General features: G+C 51.5%; 4 protein-coding genes across 5 annotated transcripts; 2 read left to right on the top strand and 2 right to left on the bottom strand.

The window, feature by feature from the left end:
• Positions 1–1,110: 1,110 nt before the first annotated feature.
• On the top strand, positions 1,111–2,121 carry atoh1c (atonal bHLH transcription factor 1c). The gene has a single exon (XM_086138832.1). It carries the CDS (start codon positions 1,161–1,163, stop codon positions 1,647–1,649), a length of 489 nt encoding a protein of 162 aa, XP_085994958.1. The 5' UTR covers positions 1,111–1,160; the 3' UTR covers positions 1,650–2,121.
• A 95-nt stretch (positions 2,122–2,216) lies between these two features.
• On the bottom strand, positions 2,217–12,251 carry LOC147190054 (wings apart-like protein homolog). Its single transcript, XM_086138830.1, has 20 exons — positions 11,946–12,251; positions 10,602–11,083; positions 9,615–10,296; positions 8,846–9,192; positions 8,377–8,537; positions 7,287–7,382; positions 7,040–7,213; positions 6,815–6,951; positions 6,632–6,743; positions 6,198–6,440; positions 5,982–6,093; positions 5,738–5,835; positions 5,564–5,640; positions 4,696–4,853; positions 4,488–4,603; positions 4,197–4,376; positions 3,898–4,117; positions 3,497–3,585; positions 3,307–3,402; positions 2,217–3,146 (listed from the first exon to the last, which is right to left on the bottom strand). Exons 2-20 carry the CDS (start codon positions 11,059–11,061, stop codon positions 3,081–3,083), a joined length of 3,624 nt encoding a protein of 1,207 aa, XP_085994956.1. The 5' UTR covers positions 11,062–11,083; positions 11,946–12,251; the 3' UTR covers positions 2,217–3,080.
• A 404-nt stretch (positions 12,252–12,655) lies between these two features.
• LOC147190053 (C-type mannose receptor 2-like) lies at positions 12,656–15,588 on the bottom strand. Its single transcript, XM_086138872.1, has 9 exons — positions 15,445–15,588; positions 14,727–14,885; positions 14,277–14,359; positions 13,934–14,060; positions 13,699–13,746; positions 13,453–13,620; positions 13,208–13,327; positions 13,010–13,121; positions 12,656–12,935 (listed from the first exon to the last, which is right to left on the bottom strand). The coding sequence occupies exons 1-9, from the start codon at positions 15,506–15,508 to the stop codon at positions 12,911–12,913; spliced, it is 906 nt and encodes a 301-aa protein (XP_085994998.1). The 5' UTR covers positions 15,509–15,588; the 3' UTR covers positions 12,656–12,910.
• A 162-nt stretch (positions 15,589–15,750) lies between these two features.
• On the top strand, positions 15,751–19,670 carry LOC147190052 (pleckstrin homology domain-containing family A member 1-like). Of its 2 annotated transcripts, XM_086099499.1 has the most exons (13): positions 15,803–15,874; positions 15,975–15,992; positions 16,734–17,011; positions 17,082–17,138; positions 17,275–17,320; positions 17,544–17,641; positions 17,904–18,017; positions 18,234–18,356; positions 18,504–18,572; positions 18,668–18,732; positions 18,996–19,059; positions 19,163–19,243; positions 19,330–19,670. In XM_086099499.1, exons 3-13 carry the CDS (start codon positions 16,871–16,873, stop codon positions 19,528–19,530), a joined length of 1,059 nt encoding a protein of 352 aa, XP_085955625.1. In that variant the 5' UTR covers positions 15,803–15,874; positions 15,975–15,992; positions 16,734–16,870; the 3' UTR covers positions 19,531–19,670. The 2 variants fall into 2 exon arrangements, with proteins under 2 accessions (XP_085955624.1, XP_085955625.1); XM_086099498.1 differs by having other exon boundaries at positions 15,751–15,992.
• Positions 19,671–20,153: the final 483 nt, after the last annotated feature.

The raw sequence follows: 20,153 nt of genomic DNA, 5'->3' as shown, positions 1-20,153 counted from the left end.
GTGTGTGTGTGTGTGTGTGTGTGTCTGTCTGTGTGTCTGTCTGTGTGTGTGCGTGTGCAGCCTCCTCAGGTCATCCAACGGCTGCCAAGCATCACATCAGTGGAGCTGATCAGTGTTTTGTGTGCTTAATTAAAAATGGGCGCAGCGTGGTGCGGTGCGGTGGCGGAGCGACCATGAGTGACAAGAAGTGAGAGTCTTTTGGAAGCGCCCTTTGGCACACTCGCGAGGGGATTAGGCGCGGGCGTGTGCCAGCCCACGCGGGCGGCCTTTACAAAAGCGAGCAGCATGGCGGCGCACGGAGCAGAAGGGAGGACCCCCAATCCCGGTCGGCTTTTGGCCGGCACTCGTGGGCCCGCCAATCAAACGGCTCGTTGGTGGCAGCGAGCCGACGCGGGCGGGCGATCAAAGCACCCCGAGGAAGACCGCCGCTCGCCAGCACCAAAGCCCAAAGCAGCAAGCGGTTTTGAGTGAGGCCTCAGGTTCTGTTCTGGTTGGGCACCATGACCTCAGCCAAGGCAAGAGATGACTTGCGCACACACACACACACACACACACACCTGCTGTAGTGTCACGCCCACGCTTCATTACAGCTAATCAAACGGCTCATTGACGTAAGACTCGCACCGCAGATCAAACCCGACAGTCCACGCGCGGGATGCTACACAAGGACAGACTACAAAGGTTCGACAAAGCCCAATAGTTTCATTCTGGACATGTCCCGATAGTTTGGACCTAACCCCCGCATTGTCCCAGTAGTTGTGGAAAACAATGTGTAACAATGAAGAAAATTTGGAGTTTGGAAATAATTATTGGGACATCGTGGTCAAAAGTATTGGGACACCAACAGAATGGAAATGTGGAATGCAGGGATAAAAGTGAGGATCTCCCCCGTGCGGTCAGAGAAGGCGTGACGTCACGTGACGCTTGAATGTCATCGCCTCCTTTGGTGGCGTTCCAAGGTTGCACGTGCATGCGCACTCGCGCGCGTCTAATCCCCTTTTGATGAACTCTCCAAACTGCACGAATGGACTTCCTGGCGAGCGGTGGACCCGCACACGCGCACGCACGCGCGCGCACGCGCCCATCAGACGGGCGCATAAATGAGGCGGGAGGGCACGAGGGTGTCACACGCCGCCGCGGCCACGGAGAGAAAGTTGACCATGTCTCCGCGCAGAAGCCTCTTCACGCCTTTCATCTCTGAACTGCACGCGGCCCATCGCCCGGGCGACGAGCCGGGCCCTCCCGCCTGGGTTCCTTGCTCCATCGCGCAGCTTCGGCTCGGCCCCGAGGCAGGCGCGCTCCTCCGCGTCACGGCGCCGCCGGACGCGCGCGCCGCGGAGCGCGCCCAGAGGCGGAGGCGCCTGGCCGCCAACGCCCGCGAGAGGCGGCGCATGCTCGGCCTCAACGTGGCCTTCGACCGGCTGCGCAGCGTCATCCCGCAGCTGCAAAGCGACAAGAAGTTGTCCAAGTCGGAGACGCTGCAGATGGCGCAGATCTACATCGCCACGCTCAGCGAGTTGCTGCACGGCGCGTCGGAGGAGGAGGAGGGCGACGGGGAGGCTGCGCCTCCCCTGGAAAAGGGACCCAGGAGAGCGGTCACCAAGTTCTGTGAGGACCACACACACAACACGCCGCCCAGACTTAAGTGACCTTTGGACTTCTCTTACTGCTGCTGTATTTCTTTGTCAACCTTTGGGAGTTCAGTTTGTTCCTTGGTCATCACGTCGCCCAGATGCTAAAACGAACGAGCCCACTGAGCATTGACGCTCATCAACGTGCCTCGAGTATTTCCTGCAATTACGGCCTTTTTCTTTTTTTAATTGAATTGCGTTCATCCATATGGTAATTGGCTAATTGATTTGTGAGAAACATTTTTAAAAAGTGAGTGGTGTCTTGAAATACAAAAGGAATGCAAATAAATGATTAGTTTAGTAATTTTTATTTTCAATGAATCCGATTTTTTTTTTAAACGTAGTTTCCATCTCTTGATTGAAAAACAGGACATGGTTTCAGGTTCTTGCAAGTTTCACATCCGCTGTCATGCCCGTGGCATGTGGGCGAGGAAAGCCACAGTCACGTGACAGCGACAAATGACAAGGAACTGCTCTTTTCTTCTGATGAAAAGCCACGCTGACCCTCTTCAAAATTTCACGTTTTCCGCGCTCCGCAAACAACAACTCCTTTTTCAACCGACAAAAAGGAAAACCAGCGGGAGGTACTGAAAGTAACAATTTTTATTCTTCTCCAAGTATGTACACGTAAGCAAAGACCGGTACAAACGCAGTCGCCGTGTTAAGAACTTTCCAACACGCAGGAGGAGGACACCCACCCACCCAAAAAAAGTCTGTAAAAAAAATTCTCCAAAGTAGTCCAGGCCTCTCTCCGCACGGCCCAACCCACCCGCTTCCCATCATGCACTGCTCCTCTGGCAACCTATGAACAAACTATGTACACCAACATCCTCCGCACTCCTCTATAAAGCTCTTGTAAACGTTTGTGTGTGTGCGTGTGTGTGTCATTTTAAAAATGAAAGCAACAATCCTGAGGTTATCGAAACCAAATGTTACTGTGAGAAAAGACCCTTTAAAGCTGTTAAAGGGACACCTCCTCGCGATAAGCGGCAAGAATGTGTTTCAAGTTGTACGTGCGCCATTAAAAAAATGCTTTAATTAAAAAAAAAAAAACAATGTTGAAGTGACCTGGCGAGAGGTACGTGAGACTCACTCGTTCAAGGGCAAAAACGGAGGATCGAGACGCGTGGATGAAGGAGACGACGCAAACCGAACGGAAACCATTTGGGGCTCTTCTCCACGCGTCAAACTTCCAACTTAACGAACGAGGAGGCGCCCAAGGACGAGTTTGTGGCTTTAAAGTTAAAAAAAAAAAAATTTAAATAAATAAAATGTATTTCAAAAAATAACAATTTTTTTTAAAAAATAATAAAACAGTAGCTTGATTAAGGAGTCAGAACCGGAAGCACCAAATACGGCACAGGAGTGAAAATACTGACTGGAGGTGGACCGCTTGTGTGTGTGTGTGTGTGTGTGTGTGTGTGTGTGTGTGTGCGTGCGTGCGTGCATCTAGCAGTGCTCCAGATAGTCGATGACTCTGGCAATGGATTTCTGTCCTGCGGTGCCGACGTCACACTGCGGAGACAAAAAGAGTTACACTCTCTCACACGCGCCACTCAAAACTGACACGTTCCCAAGACACACACAATTATTTGGCCCAAATTTGAGCCCGAGAAAGGAAAGGAGGAAGAAGAGGAGAAGGACTAGAAGCAGTTGCGGCATGCGACTGACTCACTGTGAGGTTCATGAAGTTGAGGAACTTCTTGAGCATCTCCGTCATGACGGAGAAATCCCCCTGAGGCAAGTTCTCTCGCACAGTAGTCACATTCATCTAACACACACACACACACACACACCGGGCCGAAGCGTTAGCGTCGGGGGTTTGCACCGTGCAGTGGGCTGTCGGCAAGGTGGATGCGACTCACGGGGCTTCCTTGGCAGAGGCAACCCAGCAGCAGAGCCGTGTACGACGCCACGATGCTGTCCTCCATGTGCTTGCCCGCGTGCTGCAGAGCTGAAGAGGCGCACGCATGCAGTTTTGAGACCCCGGCTTGTGGCATTCAGCTTTTCGCTGGCGCCTTTTTTTTTTTTTTTTTTTTTGGGGACGCTTGCGTCCGGGCTCGGGCAGTTAAGCTCATGGCCCACTTGTCGCTCGGGAAAAATACTCGGCGTGGCATTTGCTTTTTAATATCAGCCCTCCATCTGTAAATCCCTCGTCATCCTACAAAAGTTCACGCGCGCGTGCCTGCCTGTTGCATTTTTATCTTTTAGCTCGTTGCTTTCTTGTAAATTCCGGCATGTCGTCTTTAGCCGGCCGGTAGCTCACCTTTGTTGAGGTCCAGCTCGCGGTCTTCTTCCTCCTTCTTCTCATCCTTGTCGTCCTTCTCCTGGGCGTCGTCGCAGTGGTTGTCGTTGGCCACCCATTGGATCTCGCCGCCCGTCTCCTGCCACTCGCCGCTCTTGTCCGCCGGCTTGGCCGGCTCTTTGATGAGGTCGTCGGTCTGCGCCTCGGCTTGGACGGCCGCTCGCTCTCGCTGGAGGAACAGCTGAGGACGGACGGGGACGGCGGGTTAGTGGTTCGGGGGGCGGGGCGGGGTTTATGGGGGTGGGGGCAACCACACGTACCTGCACGAGCGCCGCTACGGCGCCGAGCGGACCGCCGGCGCTGACGATGTCGGGCTGGTGCGGAGGCAGGAGAAGCACGGTGGAGTCGCAGGGACCCTGACCTCCCTCCGTCTCCATTTCCATCAGGCAGTAGCGGTTCCTGGCACTGTACTCCACAAGGTTGATCAGCAGGCCCAGGCCCTACAACACACACACACACACACACACACACACACACACATTGATATTTGATCGGCGCAGCCACACACATGCACACCAACAAATTCAATGACACACACGCGCCGTGCTCACCAGGACGCGGATGTCGAACCTCTTCTCCTGCGGGAAGTATTGTGGAACTCTGAGAACGCAGTTGAGCGCCGTCCCAATCAAGTCGTCCTGCTCGCCCGTCTTGGTGCTGCCCCACTCTGCACGCACACACACACACACACGCACGCAAACGCTGACGACGCGCCGCAACTCCGCGCCTGTGCATGTACGTGCCTGTGCATGCGCTGACCGTTGTCGTGCGTCAAGTTGAGCAGGACGCAAATGATGGCCCTCATGCAGTTCTCCACCGCTTTGGCCACCACCGAGCCGCCGTCCGCGCTCAGCTGGGTGCCGCCGACGACCTCCCTGCTGTAGCGCCGGATCATCTCTTCGCAGCGCCGCAGTGCCCTGTGGGGTGGGTCGATGATTCGAGCGAGGCGTTAAAAATTGGACCGTGCATTATTATTAAACAACCACAACAGCGATTTCGCGGCATCGGAGGCGCAGGTGCTTGTTTTTGTCCACTCTGGGTTGTCACCGACTTTGAATGTGTGCGGCTTTAAAACCACATGGACGCGCACGTCGCGGATGGTGGCTGTGCGGTGTCGGCAGAGGGGTTGAGTGACAGCTGGACATGTCGTGAGTGTAGCAAATACGACAATGAGGGAGGGAGGGAGGAAGCCGACGTGAAATCAAGTTAAGGAATTAGGAAACACTGCCGGTTTGTGTGCGTGCGCGTTGTGCGGGTTAATGGCATTAAGGGAGCAGGCAGCTGAAGGGCCGGCAGAGCAGACGCGCGGGCCCGCGTCAGCCTCTTGACACTGCGGCTCTTTGTGGGTGCGTTCAAACTCTTCGTCCTGCTCCTCATCCTCGGGCGGCCTGCAGAACTGGCGGTTCAAAGGTCATGTCACTCACGGGGCAAAAGCGGGGAGGACGTGAGACGGCGAGTGGGGCGTTAATGCAACGCAATATAAAATATGAGGACAATCTCTTGAAAGAACTGAAAACAAGACGCGTGTTGTTTGAGTGGTGCCGGTGGCAGCTTGTGCTGTTCGCGCATGTGAAATGCACGCACGCACACACACACACACACACACTCCGGTTATTTGTCTACTGACTTGGCACAGGACACAATGAGCGACGAGTCTTTGTAGGCGATCAAGTAGCTCTGATTCTCTGCATTGTGCACCGTCACCTAAAAAAAAAACACACAAGCACGCATGCGCGAGCACATTTACGATGCGGTCGATGCACCACGTTACGTAACGTGCCAAGATGGCTGCCACGCTTACGCTATCCAGCACGCGTAGACATCTCTCGGCTCCCCACAAGGACGACACCAGCTTCTCCTTGTCGTCCTCCGCTTTCAGGTTGTCCACACACTCCTTCACTGGGGTGCCACACGCACTTCGTTAGTGTCGCACGCACACGCACGCTTGTTGGCTCGCAGACACGGCGAACCAAACGACAGATACACGCAGATGGTGACAGACAACACACGCGCGCGCGCACACTGAGAGGTTTCTGAGGTGTAACCTTTATCCACGATGTGGTCCAGGCCTCCCAGGAGCCGCAGCTCCTCCTTGAACCAGTCGCCCGCCCGCTTGGACGTCAGCGACAGAAGCGTCTCCATGGCCAGGTGACCCGTCTGCGGGGAAGGCAGGGGTACGAACAAAAAGGGTGGGGGTCGCAAGGTCACACGCTGGCCCCGTCAATTAACGTGACGCGCATGCGTGCGTGCGTGCGTGGCACCGTGATGTTCTGCAAGTCCAGGTGCTTGTTGTGCACCGTGTCGCAGAGCTTGCGGATCTTCTCCTTCATCTTGCAGATCTCCCTGGCGCTCAGCTGGGACGCCGGGTCGCAGCCGCCGTGGTCCTGGTCCAGCTCCAGCTCCAGCAGCCGGATCATCAGGTCCAAGCAGGAGCGGTCCAGGTCCATGTTGAGCCGGTCGCGGCTGAGGATGTACATGAGGGAGGCGGTGCACATGGCCAGGTTCTGCCCGACACAGGACAGCCGCAAAAGCCAGTCGGGAAAACAAACAAACAAACAAAAAATTCCCATTTGAAATATCATCCTTCAAAAAAAACGCCATAGTGTCCAACAAAGCAAAATGGTCTTGCGTTTCATCAGCTTTTCACCATTTTGCAGCGGGAAAGGAAGGCAACCCCGCCGCCGAAGCCACTTACATGGTGCTGGGGGGCGTCGTTGAGCGTTTTGAAGACCTGCGCCACCTTCCCTCGTGCCCTCAGGTGCATCCTGAAGCTGGGCATGGCGCAGCGCGCCGCCAGACTGATCACGCTGCGGACGCACACGCACAGGCCGCGTGAACCTAAAGGGAAGCAACCACCTTTGCCTCGCCGTCATCCTACCTGAGGCAGCGCGTGTTGAGCGGCTGTCCGCTCTTCAGGCCGGCAGCCAGGTACTCAAAGTCGTCGGTGAACTCCTGGTTCTCGCCAAACTCCACTACGTCGTTGAAGTGCTTCACGTGCTGGACCACCGTGTAGAGCTGACGAAAGGCAAGAAGGAAAGAGTTACCAGGAATACACACACACGTACACTCACTCACACACACACACACGCAGAAGTGCGCGTACCTCCTTGTGCTCTTTGCGACACTTGAGGGTGGTGACGGTGTCCTGGTAGGGGTCACTGGGGACGTGCACACACTTGGTGACCTTGGGAGGAGGAGGCGGCGCTTTGAAGACGCCGTTGTCCTTCTGCGCGTCCGACGCCACGTCGGTCGACGGTCCTCCCGACAGCTGCGGCGCCTGCGCAACGGCGAGATGTCATTGGCCGGCGGTAGGAGACGATGAAAAGAGCACGTGCGGGTCGGCGTCTTACGGGAGTCGCCGGCGGGCGGCACATGAAGGACGGAATGGGCTCCTCTTTGCTCTCCAGCGTCCAGTGGCGGGCGTTGTACACTGCTTTGGTTGGTGACTACGACGCACAAACATACGCAAGATACACACATGAGCGGATATTCTTGAGCCTCTGGCTAGAGCAACTAATATGCCGTATAAAATGCTGTACTGATGACCTAAGAGGAGTTGAAACCTTATTGTGAATCCCACTTGTGTTGCACGCAGGACACGCAACTTGATGAAAAAATGTCTGACAGCCGCAAAGGCGAGGAGTGCCGACAACTCCAAGTGGGATTCGTAACAACCCCGCGACGAACAGTACCTCCGTCCATGTCATACTGCCCCCAGGTGGCCACGGTGGATAAACCAGAACAAACGGCACGTCATTGATGCAGTGTGACAAGAGCGGTGGAATTCTTTTTCAATCCGTCGAATGCGGTCGTTACTGTATGTTCTTATTAAGTACATTCAAACGGAGTGCTTTTGTTCCGTTTTCGTCTGAGGAAGTCAATGGCCGCGTTTGGAATTTAAACGCCCGCGGCGGCGAACGCAAAGCCAAAAAAAAAAAAAAAAAAAAATCCACTCAGCTTGATTTGAGCCCATTGCGATTCGTGACCCCCAAAATAAGACCCCCCCCCCCACCCGCCAGCAACCTTTCTTTGCTTTTGGCTGCCATCTGTGCGTGTCGGTGCCAAACGCGCACTCGGTAGCTGTCACTCGTCATGAGAGACAAAAAGAGAGTGAGTGAATATCAGGGGGGGTGCGCGGCAGGGTTAATAAACGGAGATAAAAGGCGCGGCGTGCCGATGAGCTGCGCTGGACCGTCAACGTGCTGCATGCAACAAGAAGAAGTCCGTGGAAAACCGATTATGAAAATAACGCTTCGTTGCAACCTTACAATTGATGATGTTCACGGAGAAAGGCTTGCTGATGTTCTACATCTGCTTGGTCGTGTTTTTCGGGGGCAGATAGCTGTCATTTATCCAAGAGCAATTGTGGTCGTACCGATCACCGTGATCATTTGAGTCATGAGGCGGTGACGCAACTTTTCGGGACCCCCCCCCCCCCACCTTCTTCTGTGCACTGAAGATCCTCCGGTGGGTGTCGTGGTTCTTGCTGACCGGCTTGCCCTGGGGGGGCCTCCTGGGGCCGGAGGCCACCACCCGCAGATCGTCCTCGGAGAAGCTCAACACGTCTGCGGGGAGGCTATCCAGGAGCTGTCCGGCTGACTCTGGCGGCGTCAATTCAGGTGAAAAGAAAGGAAGTGGGAGGAAGATATCACGTAGTGTTCAAACGCCGGCCGCCTGCGCCGCACTAAAGATAGAACTCACAACGGGGCCACTCGTCTTGCAATATTCACGCAATGGCGCTTGCCTCGGTATCATCACAAAAACGGATGAGAGTGGGGTTGAAATCGATCAACTTTGTGTGTGTCTTTTTTTTTTTTAATCCAAAAAAAAATGGCAGTTTTGTGCAGACCTTTTATATGCAGCTCGTTTTTTTCCCGGAAATGATTCGCAGCGCGGGACTTTGTCTGACCTGCTTGTAAGCTGCCGTCCTGCCTGTGCAAGTAGTTTTGGCTCCACCCGGTGGCGCGTCCCTCAAGGGCGCGGCAGTTCCTGACGGGCTCGTCGTGCGAGTCCTCCAAGGCAGCTGGCGGCGTTTCCTCGGCAACCGCCTTGAAGCGCGCTCTCACTTTCATCCTGCGTCCGCCGCCGTCGTCGTCGCCGCCTCCAACTGCCTCGCTGTCGCTCATGTCGTCGAAACCAAAGTATTTCATTTTGTATTTGGACGAGCCGTCATTGTCGTTTTCTTGGCAGGCGTCAACTTCGTCGAAGCCGAACAGGTCCGTTTTGGTTCCCTTCTTCGATCTGGACTGGTTCTGACTAAAGAGCAGAGAAAATATATGTCGTCCAGGTCACAGAATGACTTGTAGGACATTTTCCTGATTTGACATTCTTCTCATGGGCTCCAACAGGGTGTGCACACTTTTGTTTGTCTTTAAAATTGTATTAAATTAATTGACCCATCAAAAAACAATGTTGAATGAATACAAACGATTGCTTTTATTAACTTTTGTACTTTTTTAGTTTAAGGATTAAGAATGAATCAAGTAAACAAGTAAATTGATATTTATTTGCCAATTTTAAGGAAAAGTTTCTATAGAAAATAAAATGACTTATTTTCCCTGAATTGTATGATGGATTATTTTTTTTAATCTAAATTATATATATATATATATATATATATATATATATATTAAATAACATGCAAAAACCATCACATTCTAGCCGTGGGCCGTCTCTACCTGCTGTGCTGTTGCTCGGTCCTCTTTCGCTGCCGCGTAGCAGCGAGCTGCTCGGCGGCACCGCTGAAGCCAGCAGCGCTCTTATCGCTAGCGGGAGCGGCTTCACTGGTAAACTCCTTCACGCCGCCCGCCTGATTGGTGACGTTATACATGGAGGCAGAGGAAGGGTGCAGCACGGTGTAATCCCTCGTCCTGCTGCTCCGAGTCACCTCCGTTGCGCCTGCGCCACCAGACGCCGGCGTGAGCGGACCCCGCGCCGTATCGCCACAATCCGGAGCTTTGGAGGCGTTCCGCTTGCCGGGCCTGCGGTACGTCCGACATTTTGAGTTCCGCACGTGGGCCGAAGGAGACGACGTCGTTTGGCAGTAGTCGGCCGTCTCGAAGCCAAAGTCGCCATCTGGGTCCCGGCTCTCCACGGGGCTCTGCAGGCGAGGCGGCGAAGGCAGCTTGTCCCCCGCGACCGCCGAAGTCCAAGAGAGCGCTGGGGCGCGCAGCTCCTGACTGGGCGAAGGCGGTCGGAAGCCCATCAGGGCGTCCCAGGAGCTGTAGGTGGACTCGGCCTTGGCGGAGGTCTTCAAGGTGGCTGTCTGCGCCAAAGGCTTGCGGTCGCTCTCCGAGGCGTTTTGGTACCACGCGTAGCTGTGCTGCTTCTCCCAAGACGGCGAGGAGCTCTCGGGTATGCCTGGTGCCGCGTAAAATAGACCGAAGTCAATCGGAGCACTGATTATCTTTGAAAAACAATGATCAACAGAGGGCCCATGATGGGTTACGGCCACTTTATACCCCCGCGTATGCGCGGGCAAAACAGCCCCCGTTGCATCACATGACCGACGCATTGTGCCACGCGGCAAGTCTGTGACATGTCTGCAAATTTTTCAAAACAAGGCATGTGGGCTGCTCGCAGGTAAAAACGCAAATTGCGCACGGCATGTTCCACAGTGACGTCTGTGCGGTCGTTTAAAGAACCCTTTGGGCCTAACTAATTACCTTTGCTGGCATGGCCGCTGTTGAAGAAGGGGCCACAACGCTCCGTCCCACCCGGCCGTGACATCCCCTGCACTGAGCCGTGGAGTCCTTCGTGGCAGCTAGACCAGTTTCTGGGGTCCGGGCTGAGTACCACTTTTTCCACCATTGGGGCTTCCGCTGAGGCCATCTTGGCAGGTGATGACTTGCCACCGCCACGAGAGGACACCGGCTTTGACTCCTCATCACTGTCGAAGCCAAACGGGTCGTCCGAGCCGCCCCCGCCAAGTCGAGCTCGCTTGTGAGTGTCCAGGAACGAAGAGCCCTTTGGAGGGCCAGCACGCTTGGAGCCCACCTTGGCCTTGTAGGTGGTGTCCCCCCATTTTGTGCTCAGAGTGCCCCTCTTGGTGGACAGCACTTCGTCAAACTTGGACGTACCCTCTCCTCCCTTACGGCTGTAGGTTTTACCAAATCTGGATGTCATTGTTGGATCTGGCTCATATTTTCTAAGGAAGCAGAAAGATTGGAAGATTAAAGCGTGACCAAGCATTCAAAATGTCATTCTTCACTGAGCTTGTTGAAAATCAACCACAATACTGGAGGTGGCAATCGTGGAAGAAAATGATTGAGAGCAAAGTGGGTGCCTAACTGAACCCTAATTGAAAAACAAACAAAAAAATCAGTCTGTTATGTATTTAAGTAGAAAATAAATATATATAATCAGTTGATAATTCCGCAATGAACAAAAAAACATTTTGAATTGACATCCGTTCTTTGACAGTGTAGAAAATGCCCAAAAATAAATCGGAGATTTACTGTTGATAGGCAGAACAGAACTTAAGATTTGGACCAATGGAAGCTTAACAAGGTCTCCAAACGACTAAGCCATTAGTTGTCCATTAATTTGATCATTTGAACATTCATGAGCGGTGTTTTTGGGCTATGTGGGTCCATCATCACCACGAAGAGAAAGCATAAAATGGAATCCGTCTTCGGTGGTTTTTACAGAGCGAAACTTGTGTCACCTCAAATACAACAACAACAAAAAAAAACTTTCAGATTGGTGGGGCCAAACAAAGCTAACGTTAGCCACATACCAAAAGCTAATAACGGCGCCCGGTCCCTCTCGTGCTTGTTGGGGGGGGGGGGGGGGGGGGGGAGACGTGCGAGTATTTGGTGGCTCTTAAATCGGCAATTTGTACAATCCTTACCAACGCCGAAGTTGTTCGTTTGAGCGTTAGCATTGAGGCGAGCTAACGGCTAACAATAAACGCCATTTCGTCGTTCTGGGCCGCGGCGCGAAAAGCACACAACACCGGGGAAAATAAAGGCATATAAATAAAGCTAAAAGAATGTTTCAGAGCTTACTTGGTGAGCTAATGGGCCGATGGGGACAAACCAGCGGAGGCGTTAAACTGGCATCGGACCGGACCGAAGGCCTGCTTGGCTGATCCGAAGCGCAGCATAAACAAGGCCGGACACCGGCAGCAGCAGCTGCCAAAGTGCTCGATGGCAAACGCCACACACGCTCAACAATTTTGGGTGCCAACGCGGCTCGGCCGCACTCAGAAACTGGAAGGCTTACAAAATTGCCCAGCCTAGAAATTAAATCAGATACAATTGTTTCCTCCGGCTTGGGCGATCAAAGCCTTCCATTCCATTGGATCCATTTAGGTCAAGTTTGACAGTAAACCGGAAATTCCGTCAAACTCTACAAGAATTTGGAAGATAAAATAAACCAATACGATACCAGGCGTTTGTTCTATTAAACATTTTAAATACCCATCAACATATTTATGGAAGTGCGAATTCCAGCAATGTAAACATAATTCAATTCCACGCGGTAGCAAGTCTGCAAAATGACGATACATTTATTCTGACAACTGTAACCGGAAGTATTTGTACACTGTATGCACGTCACCATGGCTATCGACGCCAATGCGGCGTTCAAATACTTCAGCAACATTCGTATATTGTCCTTCCACATGACTGCACACAAATGAGATTCACCGAGAACAAAAAAGTACACAGGCTGGTAATTATTTCATGTATATTTTAATGGCATGATATATGATACTCATACTTCGTAGTTACACTGCATACATACGTTATCATATTCATGATTACAGTGTGGCTACATGTAAACTATGTCTGCGGAAGAAATTTCCAACAGACAAGACAATCACACCCCATGGAGACGACGAAGGCGTTTTTGCTGAGCCCTTAGTAGCTGTACCAAACAAGTCCCAAGCATGTCAGCTGAGTGGACGAAGTCACTGACCATCAGATCTGCCATTTTGTCTTTCGCCTCATTCATTTGAGGGGACTTATGTTCACCCCGCCATTGACCTTTTGGTTCTGCCGGAAGAAAACCAAAGACAGACCATCAGTCCCCTGCACCCTGCACAAGCAGGTGCCACATCTCATTTTACCTAATCTTGCAGATGAACCCTCTATCGCTCCCACAGGTGTCCTCCTTCCAGCGGTCGCTGTCAAGGTTCCAGGAAAGACAGCGTTGCACGGGCTTGTCGTCTTCAGGCTCGCCTGGAAGCAGGCCAGAAGAGATCTCAAGCGCTGTGCCTCTCTACATGGTGGCCTGCAAGCATCCATCAGCCAGCGGTGACACCAACCTGTGCTCCAGCGTATGTATAGCAACTTGGATCCGTCGCTCCACATCCACTTTTCTACAGCGTTGACGCTGTAGCCGCCAATCCACAGGGAAATCCCATTCACTCTCACCTGAAAGTAGTCTACACATGACAGTCATTTTCCACCACCGTCAGGTTGGCTCAGGATCAGCCGGAGCCCAAACTCGAATCAACATTTCTGCGTGCGATCAACTAGACAGATTTGCAACCAAGTCCAGTCGGCATACCTCGCACAAAGTCCTGTTCGTTGGAGTCGGTGATGCTGAGCAGGTTGCCTCCGTTTCGGATGCAGTAGTCTTTCGCATCGTCCCAACTTATCTTGTACTCGGTCATGAGCAGGTAGCAGTAGTCGTTGGAGGGGTTGTGCGCCCACCAGCCGCACGCGTCGGTCCAAACTGCAACCGATACGCCACTTGTCACCAACGTCGAGGCGCGTCAGACGAGATCGTGTCGGCTGTCGTGCGTAACATCACCTGATTGCGGTTCCGATAGCTTGAGAGGATTGGACCCGCGGTTCGCGGCTGCAAGGACGGACGCGGTACGTGTCACACATGAGAGCAGATCGACCCTTACGTCACGAATAAGGCTTCTCTGGGTTTTCCTTTTGCGTGCGTGCGCTCGATTATGGTAACGGGAAATTAAGCACTGTGGGTTAACTGACATCAGCTATTTGGTGACATACGAAGTAAACCGTCATGAATTGTGGACCTTTTTTACAGATGAACCGTATGTCGATGTGGCACAGGTAGTAATATAAACGGCCATCCGATCCGATGCGAACGCAGCTGGCGTCCTCCCACGCGCGCGGCTGGTTTTCGCCCCACGGGAGGTAGTCCTGTTGATCAGATTGGAAAGGTCTCTTTAGGGAGGATGTCTTTCTCTCGTTTCTCACCATTTAAAGAACATTTTCCCCATTAGTGAGGTCTGGGGCACTTTGTGATCCCCCCCCCCCCCCCCACGCCCTCATTTCAACCATTTGGGGATCTTATATTGTTCAGAAATATGGTCAGATGACAATTTTATTCAGACTTTTTGCAAAGATTTCACTTACTGAAGGTGTTCCATCAGTGAACAATGAATTGTATCCATTAGTCCTCCTGAATCCCGCCCAGATCCAATACCCCTTTGCGCAAGCTTCAGGAAAGGAGGACATGAGCTTAAGTGCAAGACCGGCAGGCAACCTTGTGGATGTTGTGCAGCAAGCAGCATTGTGGGATCATAGTCAGGAATGCCCACGCGGCACTTAAGCAACGCTCTATTTTCGTAGATAGGTGCACGCCATTTTCATGCCATGTCAAGTCTAGCTTATCGTCTTTGGGATTTCGGCAGCCCGGCTTGCGTCGACGGACTAAGGCGTTTTCGATTACACTTTCTTTCTAAATGCCCCCAACTACGAAAATACCAAAAGAAAGAAAACTCAACCAATCTGCACATTTGAGAATATGTTCTGCACGAGACATGTGGCGGCCATGAAAATAGGGCCCTTAATCTTGGTGCTCACCTTTCAAGAAGTTGACCTCCTCAATTGAGTGGAAGCTGGCCAAGTGACCTTTCCATACATTGAAGCAGTAATCCTCAGCATCCTTCCACGATGCAGTCCATGATCCAAAGTAATAACAAAAACTGCCGTACAGCACGTCGCCATGGTCACAGTAGGAATCTAAAGGCGGTAATAAACACTCCGAGAAAAAAGGTGTCCAAAATGAGTAGCGTTGGTGTGAGTGGGCTCAACTCGATCATCGCTGCAGTTGCTTTTGAGTTCTGTTTATTCACTTCACAGTCACTCCTTTTCATTAAGCAGTGCAACTTGTGCATTTCCAATATATCCAAATAGACGCCTTCTCCTCAAAGACGCCAAATTCTTTCTTTATTGTTAAACATAGTTGTACGGCAGCAACTGCCACTGGGTTTTTTTGTGCAACTGACGTGATGACAAAGCATAAAGAGAACAAGTTGAAGGACATGTAGGTGACGCTTTGAAGTGATAGCGCACAAAGCAGTCTGCTCCAGGAAACTCTTCAAAGCCCCCTCCCCCCCAAAAATCCTTTCTATCTTTTATCAGCAGTGAAATGTTGAAATGAATTCCTCCCCGTCCCATGATTGGAAGCCCCTCAATTTGACAAAATTAAGTTGCCCACAAATTGAACTGAAATGAAATTTGAAATCCAATTAAATAAATACAAGAAAGAAAAAGAAATGCCAAATGAGTCTGAACTCACCAGAAGCTGTCCACGCGCCAAATGTGAGCAGTGCCTGCCCAATAAGCCATCCTGTTACTCGCATCTTCAGCGCTGGATAGAATTATGACAAGTTCGGGTTCCACAGGAGCTGGGATTTGCCGAGTCCGAGCAGAGTGAGCGAGAGCAATTTTGATGTAATGGGCACGTGAACCCGTGTGACTTACGCCCCTGACGTCATTATCACGTCTGGTGAGATGTGACGTTGAGTGGAACCGGAAAGGCGCACTGCAGCACCAAGCAGCGTCTCTGGCCTCAAATCGCGCCACATTCAATATGGCAGCGCTGTCGCCGTACCTTTCGGCTCTCAACGCGTCATTTAAATCTTCCTCTGCGTGTCTGCCTTTCACGCAACTGAGCTACCTGTTCAGCATTCGAACCGACGAAGTCAACTCGAACTAAGTACAATTGTGTAAGTCGCACGAATCTCGGACGCTTTCTTGGCTCAACGTCCATCGGCCGACAAATTTGTTGTTCACATCTTTTTTTATTTATTTTTGTTTGTTTTGAAGACACCAACGCTTGATCAGGTACGGAATGCATGTTGAACTTTTATTCCGCTTTTATTACGCTCATTGTCCTCACTCGTAAGACAATTCAGCGGACTTGTCCAACGGCGGTCTAGCATGTTTGTCGTGTTTCCCTGATTCAAATGATCAGCACATCAGCAAGCTCTTCAGGAGCCTGCTAACTATTGTGATCATGTGAAAACAGGGAAACACCCTCAAACAAACAGTATAGTGGCCCTCGAGGACCGAAGTTTGACACCTGTGGCTATAACCGGTCAAGTTTTCCCCCCAATACTGCTCGAAGTTTCTGCACAGGATTAGTAGAACAATTTTGCTCACTATTGAGGCAAAACATCATTGTTGATTACTGATACGATTAATCGGCGATGAAATGTAAATCCGTTAACCCCCCCCCCCCATTCCTTTCTTGAAATACAGAACACGATTGCAAATTGTCAGTGCAGAAAACACACACACACGTGAATTGATTCTCATTCAATCACTGGTTTGGTCTCTAACATCTGTTTTAAATCGGCAAAAATTGCAATTGTTTTCCACAGTAAAATAATACAAATGTCTTATTTGCTGGTGTCGTGGGAGAAATCAGACAATGTTTACTGTTGAGAGACTAAAATCAGAGGGTTTAAACCAGTTTTAATTATAAAAAAAGTCTCCAAATCCTGATCAAAATAGTCGATTAATATCGATTAATCTATAATTGTTGCGTCTCAAAACCACACCGTACATTTTCCGTCCTGTCAGTTCCCTGTTTGGACGTGACCGGACGTTGACCGGCGCTCATCTGGCAGTCCCAGTGAGTTGTCAGCGACGTGTGATTGGCTGCCCGGCGGCGTACCTGTGATGTCACGTGGCGGGCGGAGCCGGCAGACGTTGTGGCCATGCCGTACGTGGACCGACGCAATCGCATCTGCGGCTTCTTGGACATCGAGGAGGCGGAGGGCAGCGGGAAGTTCCTGAGACGTTACTTCGTCCTTAGCGCGCAGCGGGACAGTCTCGTGTGGTACATGGACAACCCGCAGGTGTGTGCAGGTGTGTCGCGTGTGTCCCACGACAAGAATGACTCTGTACCGCATGTATTACCTCGCACAGAATCTTCCGGAAGGGGCCCAGCATGTCGGCTGTCTCAACCTCTCCTACATCTCCAAGGTAAGTGAGCGTACGTGAAGGACAAACAGGAAACGTTTGGACTTCCTGTCTGCATCCTTTGGGCTTCCTGTGTGCGGAGTCCACTTCCAGAACTGTCTAGTGTATGTTTGTTTTTGTTTTTTTTTCTTGCCGACAGGTGACCAACGGCGCCAAACTGAGGCCGAAGATGGACTTCTGCTTTGGTGAGAAGCTTTATGATTGAATGAGGACACAAACGTACAATCCGTGTATTGTTCCTACTTTCCATTTTCCATTGGCAATTTTCAGGTTGTAGGTGCAAAGTTGTCTTCAGCATTTGTGTTTTGTTTATTTTGTGTGTGTGTGTGTGTGTGTGTGCCTTCAGACACAAATTGAATTCAAAACACGTGACTCGCTCCCCCCCTCTCACGTTGTCTGTCTGTGCAGTTATAAACGCTGGGATGCGCAAGTTCTACCTGCAGGCCAATGACCAACAAGACTTGGAGGAGTGGATCGCCGTTCTCAACAACGCCACTAAGATAACGGTGAGCCTTGCAATCGCAAAGAACCTAACCCCCCCAAAAGGTCCACTAGCTTAATGCTAATATATAAATAGGCTAACCGAAATTACCATCAATGCCAAATTATAACCCTTCAATGAATGGCTCTTTGCAAAACATCGCAGTCACAGAGCACAGACCTCTGCTCTGTTCAAAACGACTGCTGTATTTCATCCCTCAAAATTCATATTTGTCATTTCTAAAAAAAACAACAACAAAATGTGGCACATTTCCGGGTTGCTCGCAGGTGCCAAAGCTCAGCGAGGGTGCCGATCCACCTCAGGAAGTCCTGGGAGCCTCGAAGCACGTCTGCTACAAGACAGAGATCGTCGGTGGAGTCCCCATCGTCACCGCCACTCAGGTGAGGCTGGGCGGGTCCGGGCGTGCGCAAAGGAATGCGCGCCCGATTCGTACGTACGCATGCCTCCACACGCAGGAGCGAATTCCAGACTTTGCCATCAGCTTCAAAAAAAGTCTGATGATTGGCACGGATCGGGAGTTTTTGCTATGTAATTAATTCAAGTCATGTAATGTCCATAAGAAAGACGTCAAACCCATTTGGACATTTACGTGGCAGGAGCAGGCGGACGGGCCGAACAGGGCAGAGCGTGGCGCTTCGGGGAGACCCTACTTCCTGTCCAGCCAAGTCCAGGACCAGGATGTCATCAAGGCGGGATTCTGTGTCAAACAGGGAGCTGTGGTGAGACACTCCAAAATGATTTTTTTTTGGGGGGGTGGGGTGGGGGGGGGACCCTTAGCTTCATGCTAGCAACCAATGCAAAACGGCAGTCCCATGCCATTGCATTGAACGTTGTCATTTCCATACGTGCACGTGTGTGTTTGTTAGATGAAGACATGGAAGCGGCGCTACTTCATGCTGGATCAAAACAGCCTCCGCTACTTCAAGTCCGACTCGGTGGGTTGCCGACCGACCGACCTTGCGCGTGCGCGTGTGGGTGTGCGTGCGTTAATCCAAAGCCTTCTACTGTGCATGCATGTGTGTGTTCACAGGACAGTGGGGCACTGCGTGTGATCCTCCTGAAAGACATCCTCAAAGTTCAACAGTGTCAACAAAGGTGATGAATTAAGAGGGGGGTAAAGTGTGTACATTAGGTGCATCAAAACAGACTTTGAAAGATGCTCCATGGCGCCAGTTGTCACCCTCGAGCAGTTTTTTCCCTTTGACTTTTCGATAGCACCAGCAGAGGGCGCTACGGACTCAAGTCTGTCAAATAGAAAATCGAACGACTACAAGAGCTTGATCTCTCTTCTTTTGTCACTTGTGCAACTTGACAGTGACCCGCGCAAATAATGTGACGCTTGTGTTTGTGTTGTGCAGTGAACTGATGATGAGGGACAACCTCTTCGAGATGATCACCTCCTCCAGGACTTTCTACTTGCAGGTGAACCACGTGTGTGTGTGTGTGTGTGTGCATGCATGTTTGTCTTCTTACGTATATTTGTGTTATTATGTGTGTTGTGCTTGCCTGCGTGGCTGCGTGTCAGACGGACACTCCAGAGGAAATGGACAACTGGATTGAAGCCATCAACGGCGCTCTCGTGGCCCAGCGTGGACCCGCCAGCTCAGTGAGTTTCTCGATCGTCGTGGTCATCGTCATCGTCTGCAGCAGCAGCATCGTCCTCATCCTCATCTCTTGCTGTCTTCCCTGCAGGATGACAGCTCTCCCGCCGTCTCCTCCTCGACCTTTTACTTGGACTTAGGTGAGGAGCTCCCTTGCCCACCATCCTCCACTGCGCCCCACGACGGACCCCCGCCTGCCTCGGAAGACGTCCAAGTCCAGGAGATGGGGGTAGGGGATAAGTCGCTATGGAAGCGACCTAGCAAGGACGAAATGGATGTCGACCAGGAGTGATTTAATTCCAGGACGGCGGGGACTCCTCAGTATCTTTTCGTTTGTTAAATACGTTGACCAAGTTTTTCTTACTTTCAGTTGGCTGATTTAAAGTTTCCTTTTAAAATCGTTTATTTATTATTAAAACAATCAACACCCAATTCCGTTAACCTGCCATGCATGATTTTGGAATGTGGGAAGAAACCGGAGTACCCGGAGAAACCCACACGGGCACGAGGAGAACATGCTAACTCCACACAGGAAGGCCGGCAGCCGGAATCGAACAATGCACCTCTGCACTGTGAGGCAGACGGGCTAGCCAGTCGCCCACCACGCCGTCCAGTCCAGAAAAAGAAGAATTGAAAAATGAACAAGACAAGAAAAATATCAAATCGATAATCAAGGTGAAAGGTGACAGTAGATCGCGGCTAAGTTCTGAGCCCCGAGTTACTCTAATACACACACACACACACGCACACACACACAGACACACACACTCACACAAAACGACATCATTACCGACTGACTCAAGCTTGGTGGAATTTGATGGCCGCATGCACACGCGCACGCGGAGTTTCCGGGAAGAGTGTGTTTTGACTGGCCTTCAACACACTTGAGGACTTTTTTTTTTTTCTTGGACTCGG

This window comes from Hippocampus guttulatus, chromosome 19 (genome assembly GCF_054856545.1).
Source record: "Hippocampus guttulatus isolate MCC_2025c chromosome 19, RoL_Hgut_1.0, whole genome shotgun sequence".
NCBI classification, from domain to species: Eukaryota; Metazoa; Chordata; class Actinopteri; order Syngnathiformes; family Syngnathidae; genus Hippocampus; species Hippocampus guttulatus.
This window is presented reverse-complemented; position numbering and strand designations above follow the sequence as displayed.

Coding starts and splice junctions, on each gene's coding strand:
- atoh1c (XM_086138832.1), top strand. CDS start 1,161: ATGTCTCCGCGCAGAAGCCTCTTCACGCCTTTCATCTCTGAACTGCAC.
- LOC147190052 (XM_086099498.1), top strand. CDS start 16,871: ATGCCGTACGTGGACCGACGCAATCGCATCTGCGGCTTCTTGGACATC. Junction 18,573..18,667: donor GCTACTTCAAGTCCGACTCG/GTGGGTTGCCGA, acceptor GTGTGTTCACAG/GACAGTGGGGCACTGCGTGT. Junction 19,244..19,329: donor AGCGTGGACCCGCCAGCTCA/GTGAGTTTCTCG, acceptor TCTTCCCTGCAG/GATGACAGCTCTCCCGCCGT.
- LOC147190054 (XM_086138830.1), bottom strand. CDS start 11,061: ATGACATCCAGATTTGGTAAAACCTACAGCCGTAAGGGAGGAGAGGGT. Junction 4,118..4,196: donor CCGTAGCGGCGCTCGTGCAG/GTACGTGTGGTT, acceptor GTCCGTCCTCAG/CTGTTCCTCCAGCGAGAGCG. Junction 3,147..3,306: donor TCAACTTCATGAACCTCACA/GTGAGTCAGTCG, acceptor TTGTCTCCGCAG/TGTGACGTCGGCACCGCAGG.
- LOC147190053 (XM_086138872.1), bottom strand. CDS start 15,508: ATGCGAGTAACAGGATGGCTTATTGGGCAGGCACTGCTCACATTTGGC. Junction 13,328..13,452: donor CGAACAGGACTTTGTGCGAG/GTATGCCGACTG, acceptor TGTCATGTGTAG/ACTACTTTCAGGTGAGAGTG. Junction 12,936..13,009: donor GGGTTCATCTGCAAGATTAG/GTAAAATGAGAT, acceptor TTCTTCCGGCAG/AACCAAAAGGTCAATGGCGG.